Source organism: Cicer arietinum, chromosome 8 (assembly GCF_000331145.2).
Source record: "Cicer arietinum cultivar CDC Frontier isolate Library 1 chromosome 8, Cicar.CDCFrontier_v2.0, whole genome shotgun sequence".
NCBI classification, from domain to species: Eukaryota; Viridiplantae; Streptophyta; class Magnoliopsida; order Fabales; family Fabaceae; genus Cicer; species Cicer arietinum.
The window spans coordinates 349,280-374,068 of NC_021167.2; the positions used below are offsets into that span (position 1 = coordinate 349,280).

Genomic DNA, 24,789 nt, shown 5'->3' on the forward strand with positions numbered 1-24,789 from the left:
AAGTTATTACTAGAAGGCTCAGGAGTGGTTTTTGGCAAATATGTTATATATCTCTAACACTAATCAATAAGCAAGGTAGGTTTTCAAATTCTACAATTAAATGCATTTTTGAATTGAGACTAGAAAAACATAAGCATATGGATATACTTCAATATGATGTCGCGTCTGTATGATGATTGGCGAATATAAAACATATGGCACATCATGTAACTTAATTGCAAAAAACACCATATTCCCTTTCCAAAAACAATGATAAAAAGTATCAATTAAAACTCTTGATATGCAATAACGTGCCAAATGACTAAGGCATGGTGTCCAATACCACTACACAATTGGTGGAAATCAAATTAATTAATGCTAACGAATTAAACTTGTAGGCAAAATTAATGAAGCACACTCACCAAAGCAGCAAGCTCTGTTGCCAGACATTTTCTAGCTCTTTCAACGTACTCACGTGCTTCATCATACTGCCGAATAGATTGAAATCACAGTAAGTCTAATTGGAAAAGGAAAAAAAATGTCATCAACAAAATAAATACCTTTCCTCTGCGAACTGATAGCACTGCCCTGAAAAAGGTACCATTACTACTTCCGTCGCTACTAGAAGCATTATTTCCCGCAGTTCGAATTTTTGTTTCATCACCATCATCTAACCTAGACACATATTCTGCCATTTGATCCCATTCTCCCATGTTCCAAGCAGCATTAGCAGCCTAAACCATAAAACAATAGTAACATAAACACGTGAAGTGGAAATTGACCATCACACATAAAAAGAGTATATAACCCACCATTGGTGCTATTTCGAGACGACTAGCTGCATCAGCAGGGGTCCAATATTCCTTACATAGTTCACTTAACTCTTCCCATCGAGCTAGTGCAGCAAGGCATCTCATCCTACCTGCAAAACAAGCTCTTGGCTCACGTTTTCAAAACAAACAACAAAGTCTTTTCCTACTAGGTGTAAGGTACAGATCAAATATTATTAAAAAGTTATGGTGTCATGTATGACATATCCAAATGTTATTGTTGCAGACTATAATTTACATCTCAGGATTGCTCATGACTTGGAGATATTGCTGGATTTTTTTAAAAATAGATATACTAGCGAAACAAATCATAGAGATGACGAGAGGGCAGCAAATATTAGTTTGCATAATCGCTCTACCGCCAATGAAGGGACTTTTACGGAGGTGATTTCTAAGGTAAGGAAAAAGAGTATGCAAAAGGACGTTATAATATATAATTTTTGTTAGAAAACCTGCATGATTATAAAAACTTTTTTGCCACTTTTTTCTTTCGTGGGTTAGGTCTATGTCCCCCCAGTTGTTTTCCTCTTCTTTTTAATAAATTTTTAGCTTAAAAATCAAATATATTATTAAATAGTTCACCATATAAAATTTCTTAGTCTTCCTCTACATTTAATATTTTTTAGGAAATAACAAAGAAAGATATTTTTTATAGATGTTGATATTTATGTCAATAATGCAATATGTTTATGAGAATATTAAGTAATTAAGATAGTCAAGATATCATATTTATTATGTAATTAAGATTGTGATTGTATCACCATTCTCTTAGTTTAAACACAGTATCACCATGGTATCTAAAACCTAAAGATAGGTAACCATAAATCCAGATATATTCGGAGGACCTACCGCACTCCAGAGAGAGTTTTTCAGCAAACCGTGTTTGAACTCTAGTTTGTCATTTTTTCAGTGTTGTGACCACTTTCCAACACTGTTTTCACTTGTTTTCCCATAAACATATGGTGGATGGCTAACGGCAATGGCAAAAACATGGTGCCAAATTAAAAAACTTATTATATATATGTTTGAACAGAAAAAGAAGTTTGAACAAAAATACAGAAGAAAAAATTGGTAAAAAATACGAAAAAAGATAAAAGTACAATCAGAATAAGAAAATAGAAAAAAGAGAGAAGAGAGCTGTTGTGCGCTCTTTAGCAGAGAAAACAGAGAGCAGGGATTTGGGTGGTCTTTGCAGTTGGATGGTGGTGGTGTTGGTAGTCGCAGCCACACACATAGTTGGGCCGCAGTCGCACAAGCAGTAGAGGAAAAGAACGGAGGTAGGGAGCAGAGACATAGGAGGGTAAAATGGTGGTGGCTACGGGAGGTGTTATTGTGGTAGGAGAAGAGAAGATAGTTGAGGAAAAAGTAAAAACGTTTTAGAGTTTTAAAATTCAGTTGGGCCTCATTTTAAACTCATTTGGGCTGGGTCGAGTTGGGTCACACGACCCAACCCATGTTTTCTTCAAAAAAAGTTAGGGGTTTTCTGCAACCTAGGTAGTTAATCCCAGATAGCGGTGCGTCGCGACCAACCTCAAAAGTGGGATAGCGAGTTCAGAGATAGGCGGGATAATTGCTATCTTTTTGAACAAATTACATGAATAATATTATATAAACCTATATTTAATGCAAAATTAACAAATGACTCAAACTCTGAAACATTCATAATAAGTAATAAGAATCTACAAGTCTTACTCGTAGTCAAAACATACATTGAAATACCAACAAAAGTTAAGGAAATAAAGATGGTGCATATTGAAGTCTTTAACACAGAGTAATAAAATAACTAAATATTAAATCTCAAATGCATGTTCTAGGATAGGAATCAAAGATAAGCATCATCTCATTAGGTGAAAGTAGAAACAATAAAACAAAGAAGGAAGAAATAATAGCGGGATATCGCTGGAAAACGTTGGGATTAACTACGATGGAATAGCGGGATCTCGTCGGGATCTTGTTTCACGCAGTCGCGGACCACGCCGTCACAGTCAGGCACTGTACCGCACCGAGACAGCGGTATCACGCCGGGAAATGCAGGAGTTAACTACCTAGCTTTTAACGCCATGGCCGCCAGCTTTGTTGTGGCCGCCATGGCCCCACCACGCGAAAACTGATATGCCTCCACAATTGTATGGTGCTTTGTCAAAATCCTGCCACCACCATGGCCGATTTTCGACAACACTGCTTACAACCTAGAAGAAGTAACACCATACAACAAAGCTTTCATTCCACTCGGTGACATCTGCTGTCTTGATTTTTCCTATAATTTTTCCAACTCTATCAACTTCTAACTATTGGACTATCCATCATCCCTTCAGCCCACTTTACTACTACTTCTATGGGCCTTCTCCACATATGCCCAAATCAGATAAGCAAGATTCCATCATCTTCTGCTCTGGGATCAACACTTTCCTTCTCTTTCTACAAATTTAGTTTACTGTCCTTAACATTAATTCCTAGTTCCTTCTCTTTCAAATATTAGTTACGCATAACATGCAATAAATATTACCTCTATTCTCAGAGATTGCAGTCTCCCCATACCCATAGCTTATCAGGAACATACCAAGCGAATATTGGTGCATGTTGAAGCACATCCAAATAACTCAAAATAAGAAAATTAGAATGAAAGTGAAGCCATGACACAGACCTAAAGTGGTTTCCAGCACAAGATTTGCACTTGTTACTTGAGACGCCTTTGCATTGTATGCCTTGAGGCCATCATCCCATCGCTGCAGCTTCTCATACCTAATGTATATATACTATAAGTAACTTACACTCTCAATACTTTTCCAGAGATATAGACCAAAAATGCATACAAAAAGGAACCAAAATTGCATACAAAGAAGAACAATCAATAGAGATTAAAAAGTCAAGCATTACCATGACTCCTTAAGTTGAAACTCCAGTTGTTGTTGAGCATAGGTCAATATTCCAACTGCAGCCTACAAAAGTAAATGTTTGATCGAAATGCAGAGATAGCATAGTCAAAACTATGAGAGAAGCAGCCAACTGGTAAGCTTATGAGCAATCATTTTGTTTTAAAACCTCATGTTGGTGTAATTGGTTGTTTATATGAATAAGAGCTTCAACTACAGAAACTGGGTTTGCATCCATCTTGGAAGAACGTGCTCCTTCAAATTCCATTTCTTTATAGTGCAAAGCTTTTGCAAAAGCACGACACTGGTCATAAGAAAGTGTCATCGTGTGAAAGAAATAGAGCAAAGTCAGGAAAACATCCAACATAACAGGGTTAAAAAGTTCAAAAGAAAAACGTGTGCTGAAGAACACATATGCATCCCTTGCACACACACACAAACACCCCCAAAGACAAAAAATGAAAAAGGGAATGACCTTCTCTGCAAGAGCACCAAGAAGGCGAATATCAATAGGTAGAGGTTTCTCATCATGTTCCATGAACTCAGCCTGCAGATGCAATTAACAAAAGCAAGTTAGTGTAAATTCGAAAACTAGCAAAATCAACATTTATAATTTATGAATAATTTCTAGCCAGTTGATTCCAAAAAAAAAACATGATAAAAATAATTTCCATACAACAAGTTTAGCTTAATAAATACTTGAAAAAGGATCCCTCAAGGACCAAAACAATTTTTTTTTCCTAAGCAGAAGTGATGAAAAAGCAATAACAACCAAAAGGATGATTTCTTATTCATGTAGCGAGGTTGAAGGAGAAGATACAAGGGATTGACATTGAAGATGAGAACTTTGCACTCAAGGCTACCTGAAAGGAGAAGTCTCCTATCTGACTAGAGCTTTCTAATTTACAACTTAATTCTTCAAAGCTATCCTATTCTAACTCTACAACTCCCTTTTATATAAAATAATCTAACTAGACATATATGATAAAAGGTTGTAACTCCTTAACTAATTCCCCTATATCTACATCCTAACACTAACCAACTTAACTCTCTACTGTCCTCTCAATTAACTGACTATCAACACTCTCAACATTCACCTTATCCTCAAGGAGAAGGATTATGTAAAAACTGAAACTGTTTACTCTAAAACTTCTCACTTCCCTCTCCTTCCTATTTATTACAACTGCTGGTTAGTTACAAATGTCAGCTCATCACTAATGAGTTACATGATTTAAACCCTCTATTTATTCTCAGTTACATTCCCATCCAAAGCAATCACCTTACCCTCAAGGTGAAAATGTGGAAAGCATTTGTATGTCTGAATTGGGAGAGGTTTCAGGGAACTCTTGAACAACGCAGTGTATTATTCTTCCTCTAGGTCACATTGATTATGAGGGAAACTTTCGAAACGAAAAATATTTTCGTTAATTTCTCTATTCGATTCATGGTTGAACCCTATCAGTCTAATGTAGGTATTCTTATTTGTTATCTTGAATATCCAAAAAATTTAAAAGAGGCTGATTCCACATATATGTTCGGAATGTACGACAAGGAAAAAAAACAAATATTCAATAATGTGTGAATATATTTTTCAATTTGTAATACCAATAGCAAAGAATAGTTGCCTGCAGTAACACAATTACTTTACTATCTAAATTGCCTGCTGTCCAAATGCATTAATGTTACATATCTTGTAGTAAACACTCATCTTTGACAAGTTTCAACAAGATTAGCCCAATCAATAATCTTTAGGGAAAAGTTATAGAAAAAATAGCATAGTTCACATTTAATCACAAAGATGAGAAAGTTGTACCAAGTTGAGAAGAGTTGCCAAAATTTCTGGAGGAATATTTGGAGATGAAAATGCCATCTCTAGATTTCGAACCATGTGTTTCTGAGTAGCCTCGTTCAGCTGTGCCCAACAGCTGACAAATCCAGCTGCAAACAATTCTCTCCCAATAAAAGGCTGTAAAACCCATAGAAAAATAAAAATCAGATAGGAAATCACAACATCATCCGTGCTACAATAAATGTTACAAATATCAATAAACCTGCAACTGTGCAAGCCTAGCACAGGTTCGTAAGGCCGGAGAAGGAGATTCCTTTAGAAGTTGAATGCTAAAATGCCTCATCCATTCTGCCCAATCTTCCCTTGTACTTCGCTGAGAAGCCTCCCCAGCAGTTCGTAATCGAGTATCATTAACCTGTATGAATGTTTTTAAGCCATCAATAAAATAGTAAAGAGCTTCTAAACTGCATTTTTATTATCTTATTTCCAGCTCACATAAACCCACACTCCAAAGTCCAAATTAGTTTCAAAGGTACCATCAGATGTGCAATCATTTCATTAAGACAACAATGCATAGTACAATTACATTCATTAAAATGATTTGTTGCAAGTCATCCATCTGACTTATTTTATATTTTATTTTGGTATATCCAAATGAAGTGGAAGCCGCCTAGCAAACGGTTCTATGTTGATTTATTTCTCCCTTCACACATTGATGTCTCTTAAAAGTCAAGGGTGGGAGGATTGTTCTTTAACATATTTCTTCCCATAATATTATTTCTCCCAGCACATGACATCAGTGTCCTAACCTTCAACATAGCTCTGCCCCTAGTGGTACAGCTCAAAGTGTCACCACCCACTTAGAATTTTGAGGAAAGTTAAACCCAACACCCACCTCCTGAATTATGCGCCAAAAACAGCTGTCCATATCACCCATCCACAGTCTAGTTCGCCCAAAACAGAGGCTCTGAACCGTCATATGGGGGCCAAGTTAGGGAAGCTTCCTCTAATTTGAGGTGCCCAGAAAAAATACTGTATTTCATCTTTAATTTATCTAACCTTCGTGTTTCTGAATACCTAGTGACCTTGCATTAGAGGTAGTTATCGCTTTCGGAGATAGAGTGCAGGACTATAAACGATGCTAAACAAATATTTTCAAACGGAATGTCTACAGTATTTTTAGCTTAACATACAAACATCTTTTCAAATATTTGCTTCTGTAAAAAAGATTATTCAATTATCCTAAAAAATTAAGATGTAATTTTTCTATAAAAAAAGATCCCTGACAAACAAGACCTCAATCTAGCATAACAAATTGTTGTGTGACCCTGTATTCTATTCTTGAATTATTTTCTATTTTATTTATTAAATATCAAGCCGGGACATGAGGTACAAATTGAGGTAAAACAATATTAACAAAGAACTTCATCTTATCCAAGCAAGCAATCAGCGGGGTGTTTTACTATTTGTAGAACATCTATAATATGTTAATCCTACCTATCTCTGATGAAGTGTCATTCTGATCATTTATTGTGCAGAAATTGGTCGGGGGACTTGATGATAATATACTAAAAAAAAGGACTACAGATGGAATATAAATGCAGCAAATAGGCATAATATTATAAGAGCTCAGACATTGTTTAGGGTCAACACGTGCAAGAGGGCCAATTCGCATGTTCCTGCAAGGTCTGCATTCCCAAGCAACTGTAGTACAATTATACTCTACTCCTAAACTAGTACCCGTATTCAATCATCATGGGATCAATATTTTGAAGTCTAAATTATATTCCTCTTTATTACTTGTTGACAGAGCACACAGTTTCTCACGTCACAAGAACTAAACAAGGTATCATTGATTATCCCTCAGTAGTCAATTACTGCCATGGTAAGTTTCTTAATTCAATTATCAGAAGTATAGTTTTAAAATAAATAAGGTTCAGTGCTTAGTCTTTTGGAACATCAAGTCTCTGTTCTTTCTTTTCCCTGCTTTCTAAGAGACTAAGACCCTATAACTTCAACAAAGAGTTGGCATTTCAACAACCAACATTCTTAGATCAGTTTAAATTTTCATTTAAGATCCAACAGAAGTAAGCTCAGAAGATACATTTCTCAAAGGCCCAAGGAAAATTTTAAGGATAAAAAACTTTACAACTTATCACAAAGAGCATACCTGATGGCCTTTGAGTTTGTGAGCATCAGATCCAGCTTCATAAGGATCTTTCTCCACAACATCTAAAGGATCACTAATAACCTCAATAGGAGGCCTTCGGTTCAATCTTTGAGTAGCTGTGGTCCCAAGGATTAGTGGCTCACGTCTCTGCAAACGGCCTTCAATCTCCTCAAATTCCTTGTGCTGTTGTAATATATCACTTTGAGAATTTTTAAGAAAAAAAAGATTTAAGACATTAAGGGGGGTAAGTAAGAAAAATTGAAGGGGGAAAACAAGACCCGCAGGTGATATTTCTGTAGAAGTTTGTGTATTGATGGGATAAAAATTTTGAAATCCTCTCCAAGAGCGTGAGCCAGACAACAAAGGGCATCAACAGCATCCTTTCGGAGATCATCGTTTTTCCTGTAAATAAGAAGTACAATTGATAGATATCACCAAGTAAGCTAACAAAGAATGTAAAAGACAGTAAGAACAGGAATTGAAGGAAAAATTAAGAAATTCGAATGACATTAGGATTTCTAAAACGGTATTAACACCACTGGTTTAGTGGAAAATATCAATCACATCAAAGGGACGACAAATTTCAAAATCCAAACAATTATAAGCATGTGATATAGAATGGGAACAAGAAGCAAGGAACAATAACAAAACATACTAAATGTCCATCATTCAATACACAAGAAGCTGTGATCCTTAAGACAGATAACATGGCTTTATATAAATACGAGCAACACAAACTTAGAACTAGAGAAAAACTAATGTACAATAAGAGATAAAACCAAATTATTGATGATTATTCCATAAACCTTCAATTGCATACACTCAGTTCCAATTCATTATTACTTTTAAATCAAAATTATTTATTATTTATAAATATTATCTCCCCCAAAATGCACATTCTCCCTGCATTGGAGAACAAGCAAGCTGTCAAGAAATTTTAGCGATTGCTTTAAACAAAACCCACCACTTGAATAGATACTAAAATTGCAGAAGGCACAGAAAAGCTGCAGCATAAGATAGTTCCATCAATAATTCAGAATTAACGTCAGTATAAGTACACCATGGATCTGCATACCTCTGCTTCCCAATTTACTTTGACATAAATTTCCCAATAATCATAACTATTACTCACATCTAGAAACAAAGATTTCATTGACTAATATTAACTTCAAAAATCAAGTCAAAAGAATTGAAAGGTGAAAGGACAATGTGTTCCGCGACATATATTGAAATTTTAGAATTTGCAGACTCACCCGTCCAAAACTATCTTCAAGTGATGAACAAGAGAGGATATATGACCAGTAACCTGGTGATAAAAGGGAAAAGGACCAAATATCATTCTAGAACAATCAATATCAAACAAGTCAGGAAAAAATAGTTTGTTAACAAGCATAAATAAATCCAACTTAAAAGCACTGGGTGATTAGAAGCAAGCTTGGTAACCAACCTGTACACGAGGGATCAATTTTGTCAAAGTTTTAATTGCAGCACGTCTTATGTCAACTGAGGTATCCACTTTAAACAAACGAATAAGAGCAGGAAGAAGTAGATGCATATGCTCATCCAAAGTCCCTGCATAACCAGGAAGAATACTGCCAGTTAGCCATTTCTAGCCACAACAATCACTTAAGCAATAATTTCACTTTATAAAATAAAAGCAATATTACCCCCATGAAACTAAATATATAAAACCTGTTTTTACCATGGTACCTTTTCTTTCTTGAGTTTTAGGTTTATTTCAAACATTTGCAGGTCACATACACCATTTCATTAGTAATTTAAACAGAATCGTAACAGGGTGTGATTACACGATATAAGTTGAAGAAGTTGATTGACTGAATTGCATATATGTACAAGAGGTAAGTTGCACAGAATCAAAAGCCAAAGAGGTCGTTTGATTTAGCATTTGAATAAAAATAGTGTGCTACAGGAAAGAGAACAAACCACCAAACACTTCTAGAGTGTGGAGAATATCAAGAACATAAGTGTAGTCATTGCACCGTTCTGCATCGCTGATTATCTGAATACATCCCGGCAGAATATTTGGAAGATATGTTCTAAATTCATCATTAAGAGCCAAGCAAAGCTGTTCTACTAGATGAAGTACCTGTAACATTGAAAACGAAAAAACATATTATAATCTAAAACCACAAGAACAGATCTCTTGGTTATTCAACCAAAATTAGAGAAGCTGAAACACTAACTGGATAGCCAAGGGCAGGACGAGCTGGTGCTGGAAGAGAGAATGCTGACCAAAATTCTGAAACTAAACAAAGCAAATCTTGCAAATATTTTCGAATGTGCTGCACAGTAACATCATAATTAGACCAATAGGCAGAAAAAATTAATGACCATACAAAACTGTCTTCAAATGTTATAAACTCTACCTGGCGCACAATTGACACCAGAGTTCCAAGCTTCCATGTTATAAAGTCCTTCAAACTATCTTCACATGTACGAACAGTGTGAAAGAGATCAGGCAAAACCTATCAGAAGGAAGGGCAAAAGCCATGGTACAATCAACGAAAACTATATCCACCACCCAAAGCATCCCAATTCAGAAATTAATTCAAATGTCATAAATAAGTTCTACGACACTAAGGAAGATACCAAATACAGCCACAAAGACTAAAAGAGGGAAGAGAGAAGTTAGGTCCATCACTAATATAAGTTTTAGGACTAACCTTTGGCAAGTATGGAACGCAGCCTAGTCCCATTGACTGACATCACAAACAAAATTTCAATCATATTAGCAGCAACTATCCATAATATGTGGAATGTAAATCAACAAATTCAACTAATAAAAGAGAACACTTCATTGTTCATTGTCTCAAAAATTGGATCAGGTTAAGGAAATCAAACAAACATTGTAATATTATTTGTATATCATCTTTTTGTGTACAAAAGTATTTGCATAATATAGATTAATCACTATTTTCTACTTTCCTAAATTAAAGTTATATTAGAGCCGTACCAATCTCTACTGAAAAACAAATAAGTAAAAATAAGTGAATACGGTAAAATAATAAGATTTCACAACGCTTCTCCTCAAATAAGTTAATGGATATCTGTCAACTTGCAAGGGTGGTCGCAATTAAGAAGGATTTTCGAACATAAATAAATCGTAAACCAGTTTGTCTTAGGAGGTTCTTAGTCTACCTCAGTCAACGTGCTTTGTCCTATTATGATATAGTGGATTATGTGCAATGTCAATATAGCATTGTTGAGACTCCCGCACCAACTAGAGATATGGCTTAGGTGTACATACAGAAAAAAGTAGGACCCATGGCAGTCCTCAACAGTCACGCTCAAGACTAGCATCAAAAGCATGACCAAATACAGGTGGAATAACAAGGATTTCACCTCACACCCTCACGCTCTAGTCTAGAGTGCGGACACATGTGGGTGGAATAACAGAGATGTAGGCACAATATCAAATCTAGAATAAACTCTTATACCATCTTGGAATTTTGGCTTAAGGTCTAACTCGGTCCCACAAAGCCGACTTGTATGGGTAAGAGTACCCAAGTCTCATTCGTACGCACTACAAACCTGATACCTGTAGTTGACTATGAAGCAAGGACACCTCCACGATTAGGCGTGTCACTGTGTTTGACACCTAAGACAAATGTCCCAAAAAAAAATTTTTTTTTCTTTGCTTTGCCACACCTTGGATGCATACTAAACGGCAAAGACATCTACGGGGGTTAAAGATGTGTCAAAGCAATGATGATCAGTGAAGGAGTGAAATATATTAAATTTGATTATATCATATTTAGCTTTTCGGAAGTAGATGGATGCATGAAGGTGAAAAATTATCACAGTTGTTTTATAATTTTTTGTAATGATACAAACTACTCAATTTTATATATTTTGATTCTCAATTTAGATCGTTTATAAATAATAATCATATCTTATATTATTATAATAAATAATTATGTGTAATTTAAGTATCGGTGCCAGTGTCCAATGTTTTTCACATTAGCGACGTGTCTATGTCGTGTCAGATGTTTGCTTCAGAGTCTAAGCTTCATAGCTAGTTGCTGTGGAACTCTAAATGGTAACTAATTTTTATCAAGTTTCCTCCAAAGAAGGTTCAAGTTAATGTCCTCACAAAATTTCCATCCAAATTTAGTTGCATTGTTTACATTAACATATCCGGTGCAGGGAGACAAACAAACTAAACAGAACAAAGTCAACAGCTTCTTTGTCTTGTTTTTCCCCTTTAGAGGAGAGAACAAATAAGAAGAAACTCAATCCTTCCAAACCCAAACAGAAAACAAAGGGGAGATAGAACAAAGAAAACACAAAAGATAATGCCTCTTTCATGCTTGCATACCTTGAATATGAACATTAGAGACCCAACCACCTTTAAGTGGTAACTAGCAAGTGATGGATCCCTCAAAATACGCATGAGAGAATTAATTGCAACCTTAAATGAAAAATAAAACTTTATAAGTATCATCAATCAATAAAATAAAACTTTACATGGAATGCTAATATGCTACCGTGGAATAATGGTCATCTGATGAAGCAAAAGAAGGCCACAAGTCCATGGGAAAATCATCCATAGACTGAATCTGTTGATTTGAATCACTAGCAGGGCGCGTAACTTCTCCATGAGGCCCTGGCAGTGCTTTTTGATTTCGTTTATGCAAATGAGGATCCAAAGCACCCATAATACCAAGTACCTGGCAGAATCCAATTGTAAATTAACAACCACATTTGTACCCATATCAGAATATTATTTACTCAATTCTCATAATCACCTTCAATACTTCGCGTCTGGTAGACCACACTAGCTCACCATTCAGTAATTTTAAGAGCAACCCAAGTAATTGTGGATACTCGTTATATGGAGTAATCACATACCTGCCAAAATAGAAAACAAATTTGAACTACATTAATAGAAAAAAACTGAGCAAATGACTTGGATATCTGATACAACTTTATTGTATTCTTCATAAGATATCAGAGTTTAGAAAAAGCAAACAAATCAAAACCTAGTATGCAATTTGAAATATATAAAATATGTATAAATTGCAAATGGATGCACCAGTTTTTGAATAGTTTTAACATTTTGTCAAAAAAAATCCCAAAAAGGATATATATTAGTTAACAAAAACAAACATATCCATACCCAGTGCTCTGTACAACTTGACCAAGGGTAGCAACGGCTATTTCACGTTTGGAGACAGCTGCTCCATCCAATAAAGCTTCAACAATTAAAGGCATAAGTTCAGGAATGTATTGCCTCATTGCAAAACCACCCTAAACAGAACCGCAACCCAAATTAGTTAGTTACTGTTAGAATATTAAAAAATATCTTTAATATTATATTAGAGTATATTGAGTTATTTCCTATGATCAATTTATAATCATAGAACTAGCTATCTTAGAATATCTCTCATTATTATTAAGATTTGTTCCTGATTCAGGATTGAATCTATGTATCTCTATAAATAAATATTAATATTGAGTTTTTTGTAATCAATTTAGCATAAAGCTATTATCAATAATATTCAAACTCTTATTATTTTTTCTCCTCTTTTTATCTAAAATCCCACAATTTCAACAGTTACCAATAAATATAAAAAAAAAACGGAGAAGGAAAATATACTAACCACCCTTGCAAGATCCCCCACAGTTACAAGGACTCCACTTATAATTCCAATATTGGAACTAAAATCATTAAGTCTGGCCACGAGTGCCTGATATAATTTGAAAAAGAATTAACAAAAAACCAAATAAAATAAAACAAAAATGTATCTTTAGTAACACAACAAGATTAACCTTATGAATTGGAGCAATGTATGGAAGTATTAGTCTTTCACAATTCCTTATCAAACAGCCAATTAACTTTGCACTTTCCTCCTTGCATTTGCTATCTGCACTGCTGACACGGCAAAAGAAAAAAATGGGCAGGGAATACATAAGTTATGTGTTCTCCATTGCACCCCATAACAATGAATCTTTCCACAGCAGTCCTTATCTACCATTAAAAGTTAAAACTTCAAAGTTACCTTTGCCCCAAGTACGTTAACAACTGTATGAGATAACGACGAAGAGCAGGAAGAACATATGCAGGATTTTTCTCTGACAACCTTCCAGCCACAGAAATTGTGTACTCTCGAACATCAAAGTCCTGCAGAAGGAGACTCTTAACAATATCAACAAGACAAAACAGCGCTCCAAGCATAAACTACTGGAACAATAAGATCCTGCTGTACAGAAGGAGTTTATGATGATATACCATACCACGACATTGTCACAAAGACAGTAGGATCTGTAATCTGTGTATACTGTTTTTTTAATGAATGATTAACACAATTTTGTCAAAAGAGCAAAGCACTTTGGAATTAATTTAATAAATGAAGGAAAATACAAATTTCACCCTCATACACAACCTAGTGCTCAACAAACCCCCTAAAAGCAACACATCAAGTATATTGGTGCTACATTTATACTTAGATAAAGGGTGTGCTACATTTACTAGGTATATGAGATAAATGTTATTTACAAGACACCTAGCTATCACCCTTGTAAAAATATTGTAACAACCAGCACCCTTAGATAAAAAGTCAAAAACTGGGCAATCAAACCTAAGGGAAAATCAAATAATAGCAGATCAAAATCTAAAGGCCATATAGCATGATAACTAACCAAAAAAAGGATCAGGCAAATTCTACCTCATCATTTAAAGCAGCAAATACTGCACTCAAATTATCAGCCTGTGCCAAATACTCATCAAAACCTATATCTCCATGAACAGATGTGAAGATAGAGTGGCGTACGGTAACATCCGCATCTGCAACAGCAGAAATGAGAAGCTTCTCCACAAGCTGCAGAGAAACAAATGTCAATTAGCAACAAATGTGTAATAAATCATCCATAATAGTAAGAACCACATAGAATAACAATAGGACTAGTGCCTAATACAAATAATATAAAATACCAAGTCTGGACATTGAACATGTTAAGACAATAAAGAGCATATTAAACTTCACAGTTAACACTGGGAACTGATGTTCATGTCAGTCATTCTGATTCCTGCTTCATCATAAAAGAACATGGCAGAAAAAGTTTTTTTTAATGTTCTCAACCTATTATTTCCTTGAAAACCACCTTACAAAAAGCAATTAATTGCGATGTCACACCCAAATTACCAAATTTTGGTTAAGCGAACCTGTATGTCCTTCAACATTTTGAGGATGTTCAAGCATGACCCTTTGTGTCCCATCAGTTTTAAAACTTTCTAAAGTTGTCCCTACTATTTGAGGTCCATAATAAATTGTTCTAATCACGGACCCTTTAAGAAGTTTTTGAAACCATTAGAACCCTTCTCAAAAATTCATAATACAGCACACCAACCAGCAAAGTTCAAAATTTAGGGACCAAGGTTGTATTAGACATAATATATAGCACATGATTATAAGCCCACACGTGTCAAAGCTGTTACTTAACAGCTGCAACTCTAACTAACTGAAGCTTCGAGCTTCTAGAATGTTCTGTTGGAGGTTGCTAGATTCAGTTAGTATAGATTAGTTATCAGGATAGTTTCAATTCTGTTAGATTCAGATATTAAGTTTCAGTGATCTTAACCTATAAATAAAGATCACACCATTGTAATCATTTCAATAATTCAATCCAATAAAATCAGTTGCAGATTACGTCAGCTTCTCTCTCAATTTATTTTCATTTTCTGTTTACTTTTTGTTATTGATAACTTTAACATGGTATCTTAGAGCTTTTTTTTCCAATCTTCTGCCTATCAACGGCTTCCTCGAATCCCTTTCTTGGTTCCTCAGGAACTTTTCCTTCTTCTCATGTCAAATTCTCACACCTCATCTATGTTAAACTTGATGACAAGAACTTCAAGCAATGGAAGCAGCAAAGTGATGGAGTAATTTGTGGCCACAAGATTCAAAAGTTCATCACTGAACCTTTAGCTCCACTACGATTCTTGACAGAAACTGATCGCACTACAGATCGAATCAATCCTCTATTTTTGGAGTAGGGGCAACAGGATGCTCTTGTTTGTACCTGGATTCTTTCAACAATTTTTGATTCAATCCTCACGAAACTAGTTGATAGTCACTATTTGTGGCAGGTTTGGGAAGAAATTCATAGTCACTTTCACACGTTACTCACAACCAAGGCGCGTCAACTTAGATCTAAGTTGAACAGTCTCACTAAAGGCAATCATAAAATTGATGAGTTTATCCTTCGTGTTCGTACCATCAATGAATCTTTAATCTTCATTGGAGATCTTGTTCCTCGTTGAAATTGTCCTGGAAGCCTTACCTGAAGATTACAATTTTGTAGTTGCCGCTGTCACTAGCAAAAAAGATATGTGTCTGTTGGACGAACACGAGTCGTTCCTCCTCCCGCATTAATGATTCATGTGTTGGACTTGTTTGAGAAGAGAAATCACCATTAATGATGCATGTGTGGGTAAAGAGTCACCACCAGATTGATCATTGATGAGAATAAAACGCGTCACTAATATGATTTATATGTGGGAATAGAGTCATCATTAGATTGATCGTTGGTGGGAATAAAAGGTGTCACTAATATGATTCATATGTGGGAATAGAGTCACCACTGAATCGTTCGTCGGTGGAAATAAAAGGATTTTCTAAGCAAATGGTACCTTGTCCTTGAAACCAAGTTCCCAAAGCAGCAGCCCAATCTGCGTAATTGGCAAAACTGACCAATTTTTCACAAGGAATAAGCAGGAGAGTAGTGAAACCGAAAGCGCAAGAAAGAGCAGAAAACAGATACAGTGTAGGGCATGGCAATCTATGCAAAGGGAAGATGAAAGGTTGCGGAAAAATCATCAAAAGATAGTTAACACCTCAGAATTTGGAAAAGGGGTTCCTGATGTGGTCGGCGCTCCAAAACAGTAGTCGGAGAAAACTGCACGTGCGGGTTTTGTGGCAGTGTGTGGGGCCCAAACACAGAGAAGGTGGAGGCGCATGTGGTGGCTGTTGGCGACGAGAAAAGTATTGCCGTGCTCACCGGAGGATTGCGCAGCGATCTGTGGTGGTTTTAGGAAGTTGGTTGCACTGGAAAAGGTGCAGCTGGTGTTGGCACAACAATAACAATGTAAATAAGCACAGAACTACAGAAAAAACATTGGTTACGATGCAGCGGAATAATGCAGAGAAGACGATGGAAGGGACGCCAGAGTTGACGATGATGGACAACTGTTTATGGCAGAAAATTAAAAGATTGAGAGGTGGTGTTGCCGGCCGCAAATATCGCCGCTAACAGCAGTAGTGAAACACAAAGGCAGATCGCAGAATCAAAAGTTGCTTTGATACCATGTAAAATATAACTAAATTTCTTTGTGTTTCTTGTGAGATCACACTTATTTATAATGATGTTGCAATAATTACATTCAATGTCTAGAAAGTTGTGTTGACTAGTACTATTACAATTAGCCTAAGATGTTGCACAATCAAATAATAATAAAAACATACACTGAATTTTAAGAAAGATAATATTTTCTATTACTAAAACTTGAATTATAGGCTTATATTTGGATTATTTATAATTTATAATTAATATGATAACAAGAGAATATTTTTTATAATTAATTTAAAATGATTTATCTCCTTTTTTCCAACTACTGTCGCTTCCGGCCACAATCATTGTTGCTTTTGTTGTTATCCGTTCCGGTGTAACCACCTCCATTGCGTGCAGAATCCCTCGATCTACACAGCCTTAAAATTTTCAGCCCAAGAAACAGCTTCACAAGTGCTCACATGTCGCCCACGTGTCGTCGCAACCAGTCTGACGTCTGTCCGGCGAGATTTTTCAGCAACTGACACAGTTTTCTGTCCCCGCTTTACATTTCTCATCAATTTTCGATTTTGGGACACAGATACCTAAGTTCTATTGCAAACATTATCTCTCTCCTGTTTTGGACACATTTTTTCTCTCCTCTGATTAACCAAGAATGACTTTATGTTGTTAAAGCCTCGACTTAGTTGCAACTTTGTCTTATGCACGTTTTCTGAGCATTTTGTCTTTGTTGTTGAGTGCCTAACTGTTTTCCATCTAAATGCAATGGCTTCAGCTTTCCTCCCAGATGCACTGCCCTATCTTCATCCCAGATACACTGGTTTTGTCTTTGTCACAAAAGCAGTTCTGAAACTTATTTTCAAGTGACTATATTTTGGGTCTCCGATATTATTGGTTTGAAACTTCTAAATATGGTTTTTAGAAAGGATCAACCTTGCTTTGTTTGATTGTTTGCCATGAATTTCTCTCAGGTTGATTATCATTCCATCTATTTGGTTATGTTATCTCTAGCAATTCTCTCATGCTTCACCCACATCCATGAGTTGCACTTTCATCTTTTTTTGTTATTATTTATGTGGATCAATATATTGTTTTCTTGTAACAAGCTAAAGCTTAATGAGTTTAGCATGAGGAGAGTGTTAAAATACCAAATAATATTTTATATTATTTTAGAATATATTGGTTTATCTCATAGGACCAATTTTTAAATCTTATAATATCATAAGATATCTTGTAAATAGGGATAGATTATTTGTAACTATGTTATTTATTGTTTTTAAGTCTATATAAAGAGTCTTTGTTGTGTGCTTGAATCACACCGTTTCCTGGTATGTCTTTCTATTTTTCTTCTCATTCAACCGTATCAAGACTTCTTAGGCATACTCTAATATGCCCTTGCAAGCTTGCCGTGGGTGACAGCCAACGAGAGACAGAGACCATTTAGACCTCATGAGCTCAAAGCTGGTGAGTGAGAGTTTTAGTCAAAATGTCAGCATATTGGGCAGAGGCAATCAGGCTGACACATAAACCTATGTTGTGAATACCTCCACTACACCAAACATGGCAATAAAACAAAATAAAACTCCTCCCTTCCAGTGGCATCGAAAAGCTTAACCAAAACCCAACAATTAACCAAAACTAGTACAAGAGTTTCACTATCCCGCCCTCCTTCAAGCCCCATTGTTACCTCAAACACTTGTGAAATTCAACCCAAGCTCCCCAAACCAATAAGCATACTCAATATATCAACTAATACCCACCTAAGCTACACCAAACTGCCAAAATCATCTCAACAGATAAGCTGGAACTATAGCTCAACATTATTTTTCAATTGAAAACTCCATGAACCCAAACATTGTTACCTTGCCTTCCAAACAACCAAGAATATGTGGCCAACACCTTGTTTCAGCATCCTCTAATCAGACCAATCTGAGCCTATTAGAAACACGCGAAAGTGAAGGATCGTTTTCTGTGAGCTACAGCAATAACCATAACCCCCCAAAGTTCATGCAACTCTATTAAAAAGATGTGTTTGCCATCAATTAAAAAATCATTAGTTAGAAGTCGTCATTGTGTGCCATTATCTTGAATGATCACTCTTGAAATAAATAATCTCAAAGTAGTGAAGTGCCAAAAAAGTTACTAGGAACCTGTAGAAGACTGAAAAAATTATTACAACATGGTGATCACGGTGCATCCACCTTGAAATAATTGATAGAGTAAAACTCACAAAAAACAACAAGCTCTTCAATACCACAAAGCACTTGTCTCTTCGAGTATGACAAAGAGGTCACTTGTTACCCTAAATCCTAAACCCTAAGTCAAGCAAAGGACAATAAGAACTCCAATTACAAAATAGTTCTTAACGTGGGGGTTCTCAGGGAATCAGAAATTTCAAAAATAAATAGAAAACTTATCAAAAATAAGCAGTGGTAAACATCAAACCTCCTCAACAAGACGACGACGCTTCCCCCCTGATCGAGTCAACCTGTTAGAACCAAAATGTGCACTCGCAATACCAGAGAAAGAAGTAGCAATTAATTTGCAACAACACAACGCTGCATCTTTTCGTGTAGATCTATCTTCATCATCCAAATAGACAACAACTGATTCTCGGGCAAACTCAAGTAGATCATGGCCCTATGTCAACACAGAAAAATGGTTTTACAAACTCTGGCCATTTTCCAATGACTTGTGAATACCAAAAAAATTGAGTATCTTATTATATGTGGTATAGCAGTTCATATATAAATGGAGTATATACAACCTTAAAGTTAAAACGAGCAAGAGTCTGCAAAGCAAGCTGTATATGAGCAGAACCACTAAGCTCTGAAACTTGCTGCACAACATTTACAATCGTTCCTTTACCCATGCTTTGTGCAGGCTTCCCGGGATAAGGAGATTTAGAAAGAACCATAGATATGCTGTCGAGTAACCGGTCTTGAATGGTTGGCATCAGAGATGGAATGCTGAAAAACAAAGATAAAACATACTTTTAAACAGTTCACTAGAAAGGTGGAAGACTGTTCAAAGAAAACCCCATACCTAATACATATTTGCTCAAGAGTTTCCACAAGAACAGTCGAAAGACCAGAAGAATACATAACATCCAGAAGTCCACGAATATGAGGTTCAGTAATAGGCCCCATTGCTTTTGCAATATTTCCAACACAAGCCAAGGCCTCAAGTGAAGGTTTACTCCTACGAGGAGCAATCTACATTCATAAAATGCCTAAACTGTCAAAAGATGGCCTTGTCACGTGTTATAGTAAGAAAAAAAAAAGATAACAAACCACTTGTCTAAATAAGAAATGAAACATGCACCAAGAAAAAAATACAGCACAAGACTGGCATCTGATAACAGATTCTGTAACGTACTGCCTCGCGTAAATGAGTAGAAATTGTCGGCAAATAATGGATCAGTTCCCCATCCAGTGCCAAAGCCATCTCGCCGAGAGCAATGAACCCACTATCACGATCTTGAGGAACTTTCAAGACAGAAAGAATATGATTCATGCATATCTGCAAGGAATTTCATTTCAATAGGCACTTAAATAAGTAAACTTTTGAAATCACTCAAAATACTCCATTCTCCTCCTCCCAGTTTAAAAAGCATAAGTAATAGGGCAAATTAACTTACTGTTAAATAGTTGGTAACAAAACGATCGCGTAGAAAATGTGCAATTCGAGGTAGCAATGAAGTTATGCTCAAGCGAACAAGCCGATCCCGGTGGTCTAGGTATCTCAGAACAATTTCTGCAACTTCTCGGTATCTTGACATCATGAACTCACCAGTATTCCTTCACAACCATAATTAATAGCAAACAATAGATTACAAAAACAATGACAACATTAATATTAAGCCCCAAATTTGACCTTGTTGAATTCTGCTGATAACAAAAGAACCGATAGGCATAAACACATTATTCAATTTCAATTGTACACATGTATGTTGACAATATTAAGCCCCACAATTGGGCCTGTCATCAACATAATACACTTGGTAATACCATGCATGTTTCCAAACATAGTTTTTTAAAGCACAGGTACATATCATAAAGGACTAGGCTCTAGCAAAAAACTACATTGCCTAGTATGGTGCCAAACAAACCAGGCATTAACTTCCAAACCGGCAGGTATTGTGTTGTGAATATAAATTTGTCTTTCCGTAAACCAACATTAAAATAATGCTCACTAAAACTGGACAAAATTTGTCATGAATGCTAGTTTGAATAAGTTACAAAACATCTACATATCAACAATGCAAACGACGAAAATTTTATTAACCTCAAAAGCTCTCCAACAGCAAGCAGCGAACCGTGTATACTGTGCACTGGAGCATTTTTACCTAGTCCATCTTGCGTAGCCTCAAACATTCGATAATACCTACCATCAAGTAACACATAGAAAATTTACTCTCTAATAGGGATATTTTGTGCTATAAGTTATCAAAGAAATCTGAACATGCTGTGAGATGAAAGTCAAGATAAATCATACATCCAAAAGCCAATGAAATTATACTCCAAAAAAACACTGATGTATCAGTCAACAACCTCATCACCCATTGATGTGGGACTCGGGTGACCAAAGATATATATCCCTGAATTGTTCACAAACCAAATCTGCTATACTATTATTGCTAAAAGGCCCATCCATATTTTTACTACCCGCCGTGTAGGACAATGAGACAAAGTAAACAACCAAATGTGTTAGTCCCAAATTATGTCTCATTTATTACTTCAGAACAGGGTCCAGTATAGCAGGGAACATTGTGAGACATCCCCTCACTGTGAGAACAAAACACAAACTGCCACTGGTATCAAAATCAGGCTAGGATCTATGTTGTCAATTGTGGCGCTATTGCGCGCAATAGAGGAATTGCGCTGCGGCGGCGGCCATCTCCGCGGTAGGATTATATAATAATCTTTAATAATCTGAATAAAACTGTAATCTATAATAATCTGAATAAAACTGTAATCTATAATAATCTATAGTAACCAGGTTCTAATAGTTAATACCAGTGATAGAACTGGCCAGGTAGTAGTGGATTCTAGTGTATTATTGATGATCCATACCCATATGTGCAAGACAGTTACAGTAGTGTGAGGGTATTGACAGAGAGAGAGAGAGAGAGAGAGAAAGCGAGTCCTACTGGGAATTAGAGAGCCTGGCCTCTCCCAACTGAATGGTCCTCTCCTCTCTACTTTCTATTCTCTGTTTATTAGCTATTACAGTTTAATTGGGATTTACTGCTTCTAATCAAATGGAGTCAGCCGATATCATTGGGTTGCTGCCTTAATTTCTTTCTAACATACGTATTTCTAATTGGGAGTTTATTACTAACACATAACAGCATTGAGTAGAAACTACTGATAGTAAAATATCTTCCATAATTATTCACATTTGGACAATAATTTAAACTTATGCCCAACGCTCAGAGTCTATCCATTAGTTGATTATTATACTCAAATTCAAAGAAGCTGGCAGGCAGCTGGGCGGTCATACTACTACGCAATCAACTTCCAATGGTTTAAACTAGTCTTTAGTGAGACTGTTTTTTCTTATGTCCTTTAGTCCAAGTACAATAACTGTCCCCACTCACCAGTCAACAAAATAGCATTACTATCAACTTCAGGTTTACCCCAATTTATTTGCTACACTTAAAAATAAAGAACTAACCATTGCACACGCCAGCGTGTCTCACGCTTTTCAATAACGTTAAGGCAGGCACGCAATGCCTCCACAGCCCGCTCACGAACTGGCAATGCTGGATCTCTCAAAGGAACCCAGATAGCATCAACAAATTCCGGCACATGGACATTGAAAACAGTTGAAGCATTTTCTGCCATTTCCTGCAATGACCACAATAAAAAAAGATAGTGCATATTCTTAGAATACGGAGATTCCAAATATGTGAGAGATTAAAAACACTATTCTTACAATAGTTCATCACTGAAATAATTTCTTAAATAAATTCCAAAAATATGGAAACAGGAAAAAAAAATCTCTAGAAAATGAATCCCATGAATCCAAGTCTCGATAAATTCTCACTAATAATATAACAAAGACGACGATGATGATGAAACTTACTTTCAAGATTAAGACAGCAGCAAATCGACGATACTCGATTCTAGGCCCATCAAGCCAATCCAGTGCAATTTTAACCTGAAAAAATAAGCAAAAATCAGTACACTGAATCAACTCCAAGAGACGATTACAATGTTTGATAAAAACGTGCAGTAACCTGGCGTTCCACTTCATCAGCAGTCATAGCTCCACCCGCTCTAGCAAGGTGACCAAGAACCCTACTAGCATGAACCAAAATCTCAGGATCACGTTTAGCCTCAAACACAGTCCGCATATAACTGGAGAATCTTGAAACCTTGGAACCATTCTCTCCAAGTGCCACATCAATCAACTCATCAATAGCCCTAAGTGCTCCAAGATTCTCAGCCACATCACTACTCTCCAAAAGGCTCGATATCTTATCATACAATTGATCCATAAAACGAGAAAAAGCTTCGCCGCTGAGGTCACGTGCTTCTTCTTCTAGATGCTTCTTAAAAGCTAACGAAGCACCTTCCTGCATAGACGAAATTCAATCCGAACAATTAAGCTGGTGTTCAAATTTCAATATGTTGCAGCAATCAATATAATTGAAATGAAAAGAAAGAGTAAGACTGTTGTTACCTTAGGGTTGCCGCGGGTGCATAGGTCGGCAAGGATGCGGTTGAGTGCATCGCCGGGTCCGACGGAGGGAGGGCCAATGTAACGGTGAGGATGGGGGTGGGGGTGGGACTGAGACACCACGGTGGCCATTTTATTTTGATAAATAAATAATAACCTAATAAGCCCTAGATTAATAATTCAGTGAACAATATAGTGTGATGTGATGATTGATTAGTTAACGGAAAACAGAGAGTGAGAGTCACAGTTTCGATTTTGGAATGGAAAAAAATAAAGAAGCTCAGGCATCGCATATCGCCATGCCTGGGACTCAGTTACGCACGCAGATTGTTTATTTTTCAGTCACAACCAAATTGCTCTTTGAGGGTGGCGAGATCGCCAAATGAATAGTGCCTAAGTTTAACCCGATTCGTACAAGCATGCCCCGAATTCTCCTTTATGTTTTCCGTTACTTGTGTACTAAAATGGACTATATGAATCTTAACTGGATTTTGTTTTTGCAATCCACAAGCCTAACTAAACTAATAACCCATCAAAGTTAGCATTACCCAGATACCCTATACCCATTCATGCAAGCTGAAAAATAGTGATTCGAATCAATGGATTTGGCTGGCCTAAAATAAAAATGGGTTAATAGTAATTTTGATTTCTTTGATATAAGGCAAATCTGAGTTTAGTCCTAAATTTTTCTAAAAATTTATACTCCTGGAATATCAGGTTCTGCATTTTTAGTCTTTTATTCAATTTGGGCTGACATTATTTTTGTATTATTTTTCAATCCACCTTGATTTAAAATTATTTATATTTAAATTAAATTAACATAAAATAAAATTATATTTAAATCTAAAATTCCTAAAATATGTGTTCACTTATTCTTCTTCGATATTGGTCATTTTTATGTATGTCCTAGTTCCGTGAATTTCAGATAATGAGGAAATATGAGATTGCGATAGCGATGAAAAATAATATTATATTGCTTACATTTAGATATGGACATAAGTGAACACATGGATCATGCAAATCAACAAAAATACGAAATAAACATGACTCAAATAGACGAAGGTACACATTATCTAGTCAATCAATGCTAAAAGTGTGACTAATTAGTGTTGGAGTGAGTCGATTAAGTATTTAATAGTAAATTGAGCGAGA

General features: G+C 36.0%; 1 protein-coding gene across 5 annotated transcripts in view; it reads right to left on the reverse strand.

Annotated features, from left to right (window-relative positions):
- The window catches only part of LOC101499541 (serine/threonine-protein kinase TOR), a 35,816-nt gene extending 11,540 nt beyond the window's left edge, over positions 1-24,276 (reverse strand). The window contains exons 1-35 of one of the 5 annotated variants that reach the window (XM_027337345.2): positions 23,641-24,276; positions 23,195-23,533; positions 23,041-23,115; positions 22,630-22,802; positions 21,238-21,336; positions 20,591-20,750; positions 20,275-20,472; positions 19,996-20,165; positions 19,718-19,919; positions 19,396-19,590; positions 14,331-14,483; positions 13,665-13,786; positions 13,435-13,537; positions 13,266-13,352; positions 12,782-12,912; positions 12,411-12,513; positions 12,150-12,332; positions 11,981-12,073; positions 10,326-10,361; positions 10,029-10,127; positions 9,846-9,944; positions 9,586-9,748; positions 9,089-9,213; positions 8,895-8,947; positions 7,920-8,043; positions 7,642-7,824; positions 5,734-5,886; positions 5,496-5,648; positions 4,158-4,229; positions 3,852-3,986; positions 3,687-3,748; positions 3,454-3,551; positions 792-901; positions 540-713; positions 402-467 (exon numbers count right to left, since the gene is read on the reverse strand). In XM_027337345.2, the coding sequence (XP_027193146.1) occupies positions 402-467; positions 540-713; positions 792-901; positions 3,454-3,551; positions 3,687-3,748; positions 3,852-3,986; positions 4,158-4,229; positions 5,496-5,648; positions 5,734-5,886; positions 7,642-7,824; positions 7,920-8,043; positions 8,895-8,947; positions 9,089-9,213; positions 9,586-9,748; positions 9,846-9,944; positions 10,029-10,127; positions 10,326-10,361; positions 11,981-12,073; positions 12,150-12,332; positions 12,411-12,513; positions 12,782-12,912; positions 13,266-13,352; positions 13,435-13,537; positions 13,665-13,786; positions 14,331-14,483; positions 19,396-19,590; positions 19,718-19,919; positions 19,996-20,165; positions 20,275-20,472; positions 20,591-20,750; positions 21,238-21,336; positions 22,630-22,802; positions 23,041-23,115; positions 23,195-23,533; positions 23,641-23,769 (4,620 nt within the window). In that variant the 5' untranslated portion in view covers positions 23,770-24,276. The remainder of the gene's footprint in view (positions 1-401; positions 468-539; positions 714-791; positions 902-3,453; positions 3,552-3,686; positions 3,749-3,851; positions 3,987-4,157; positions 4,230-5,495; positions 5,649-5,733; positions 5,887-7,641; positions 7,825-7,919; positions 8,044-8,894; positions 8,948-9,088; positions 9,214-9,585; positions 9,749-9,845; positions 9,945-10,028; positions 10,128-10,325; positions 10,362-11,980; positions 12,074-12,149; positions 12,333-12,410; positions 12,514-12,781; positions 12,913-13,265; positions 13,353-13,434; positions 13,538-13,664; positions 13,787-14,330; positions 14,484-19,395; positions 19,591-19,717; positions 19,920-19,995; positions 20,166-20,274; positions 20,473-20,590; positions 20,751-21,237; positions 21,337-22,629; positions 22,803-23,040; positions 23,116-23,194; positions 23,534-23,640) is intronic. The other 4 variants (XM_004511268.4, XM_004511267.4, XM_027337346.2 and 1 more) reach the window with 4 other exon arrangements.
- Between the last annotated feature and the right edge of the window lie 513 nt (positions 24,277-24,789).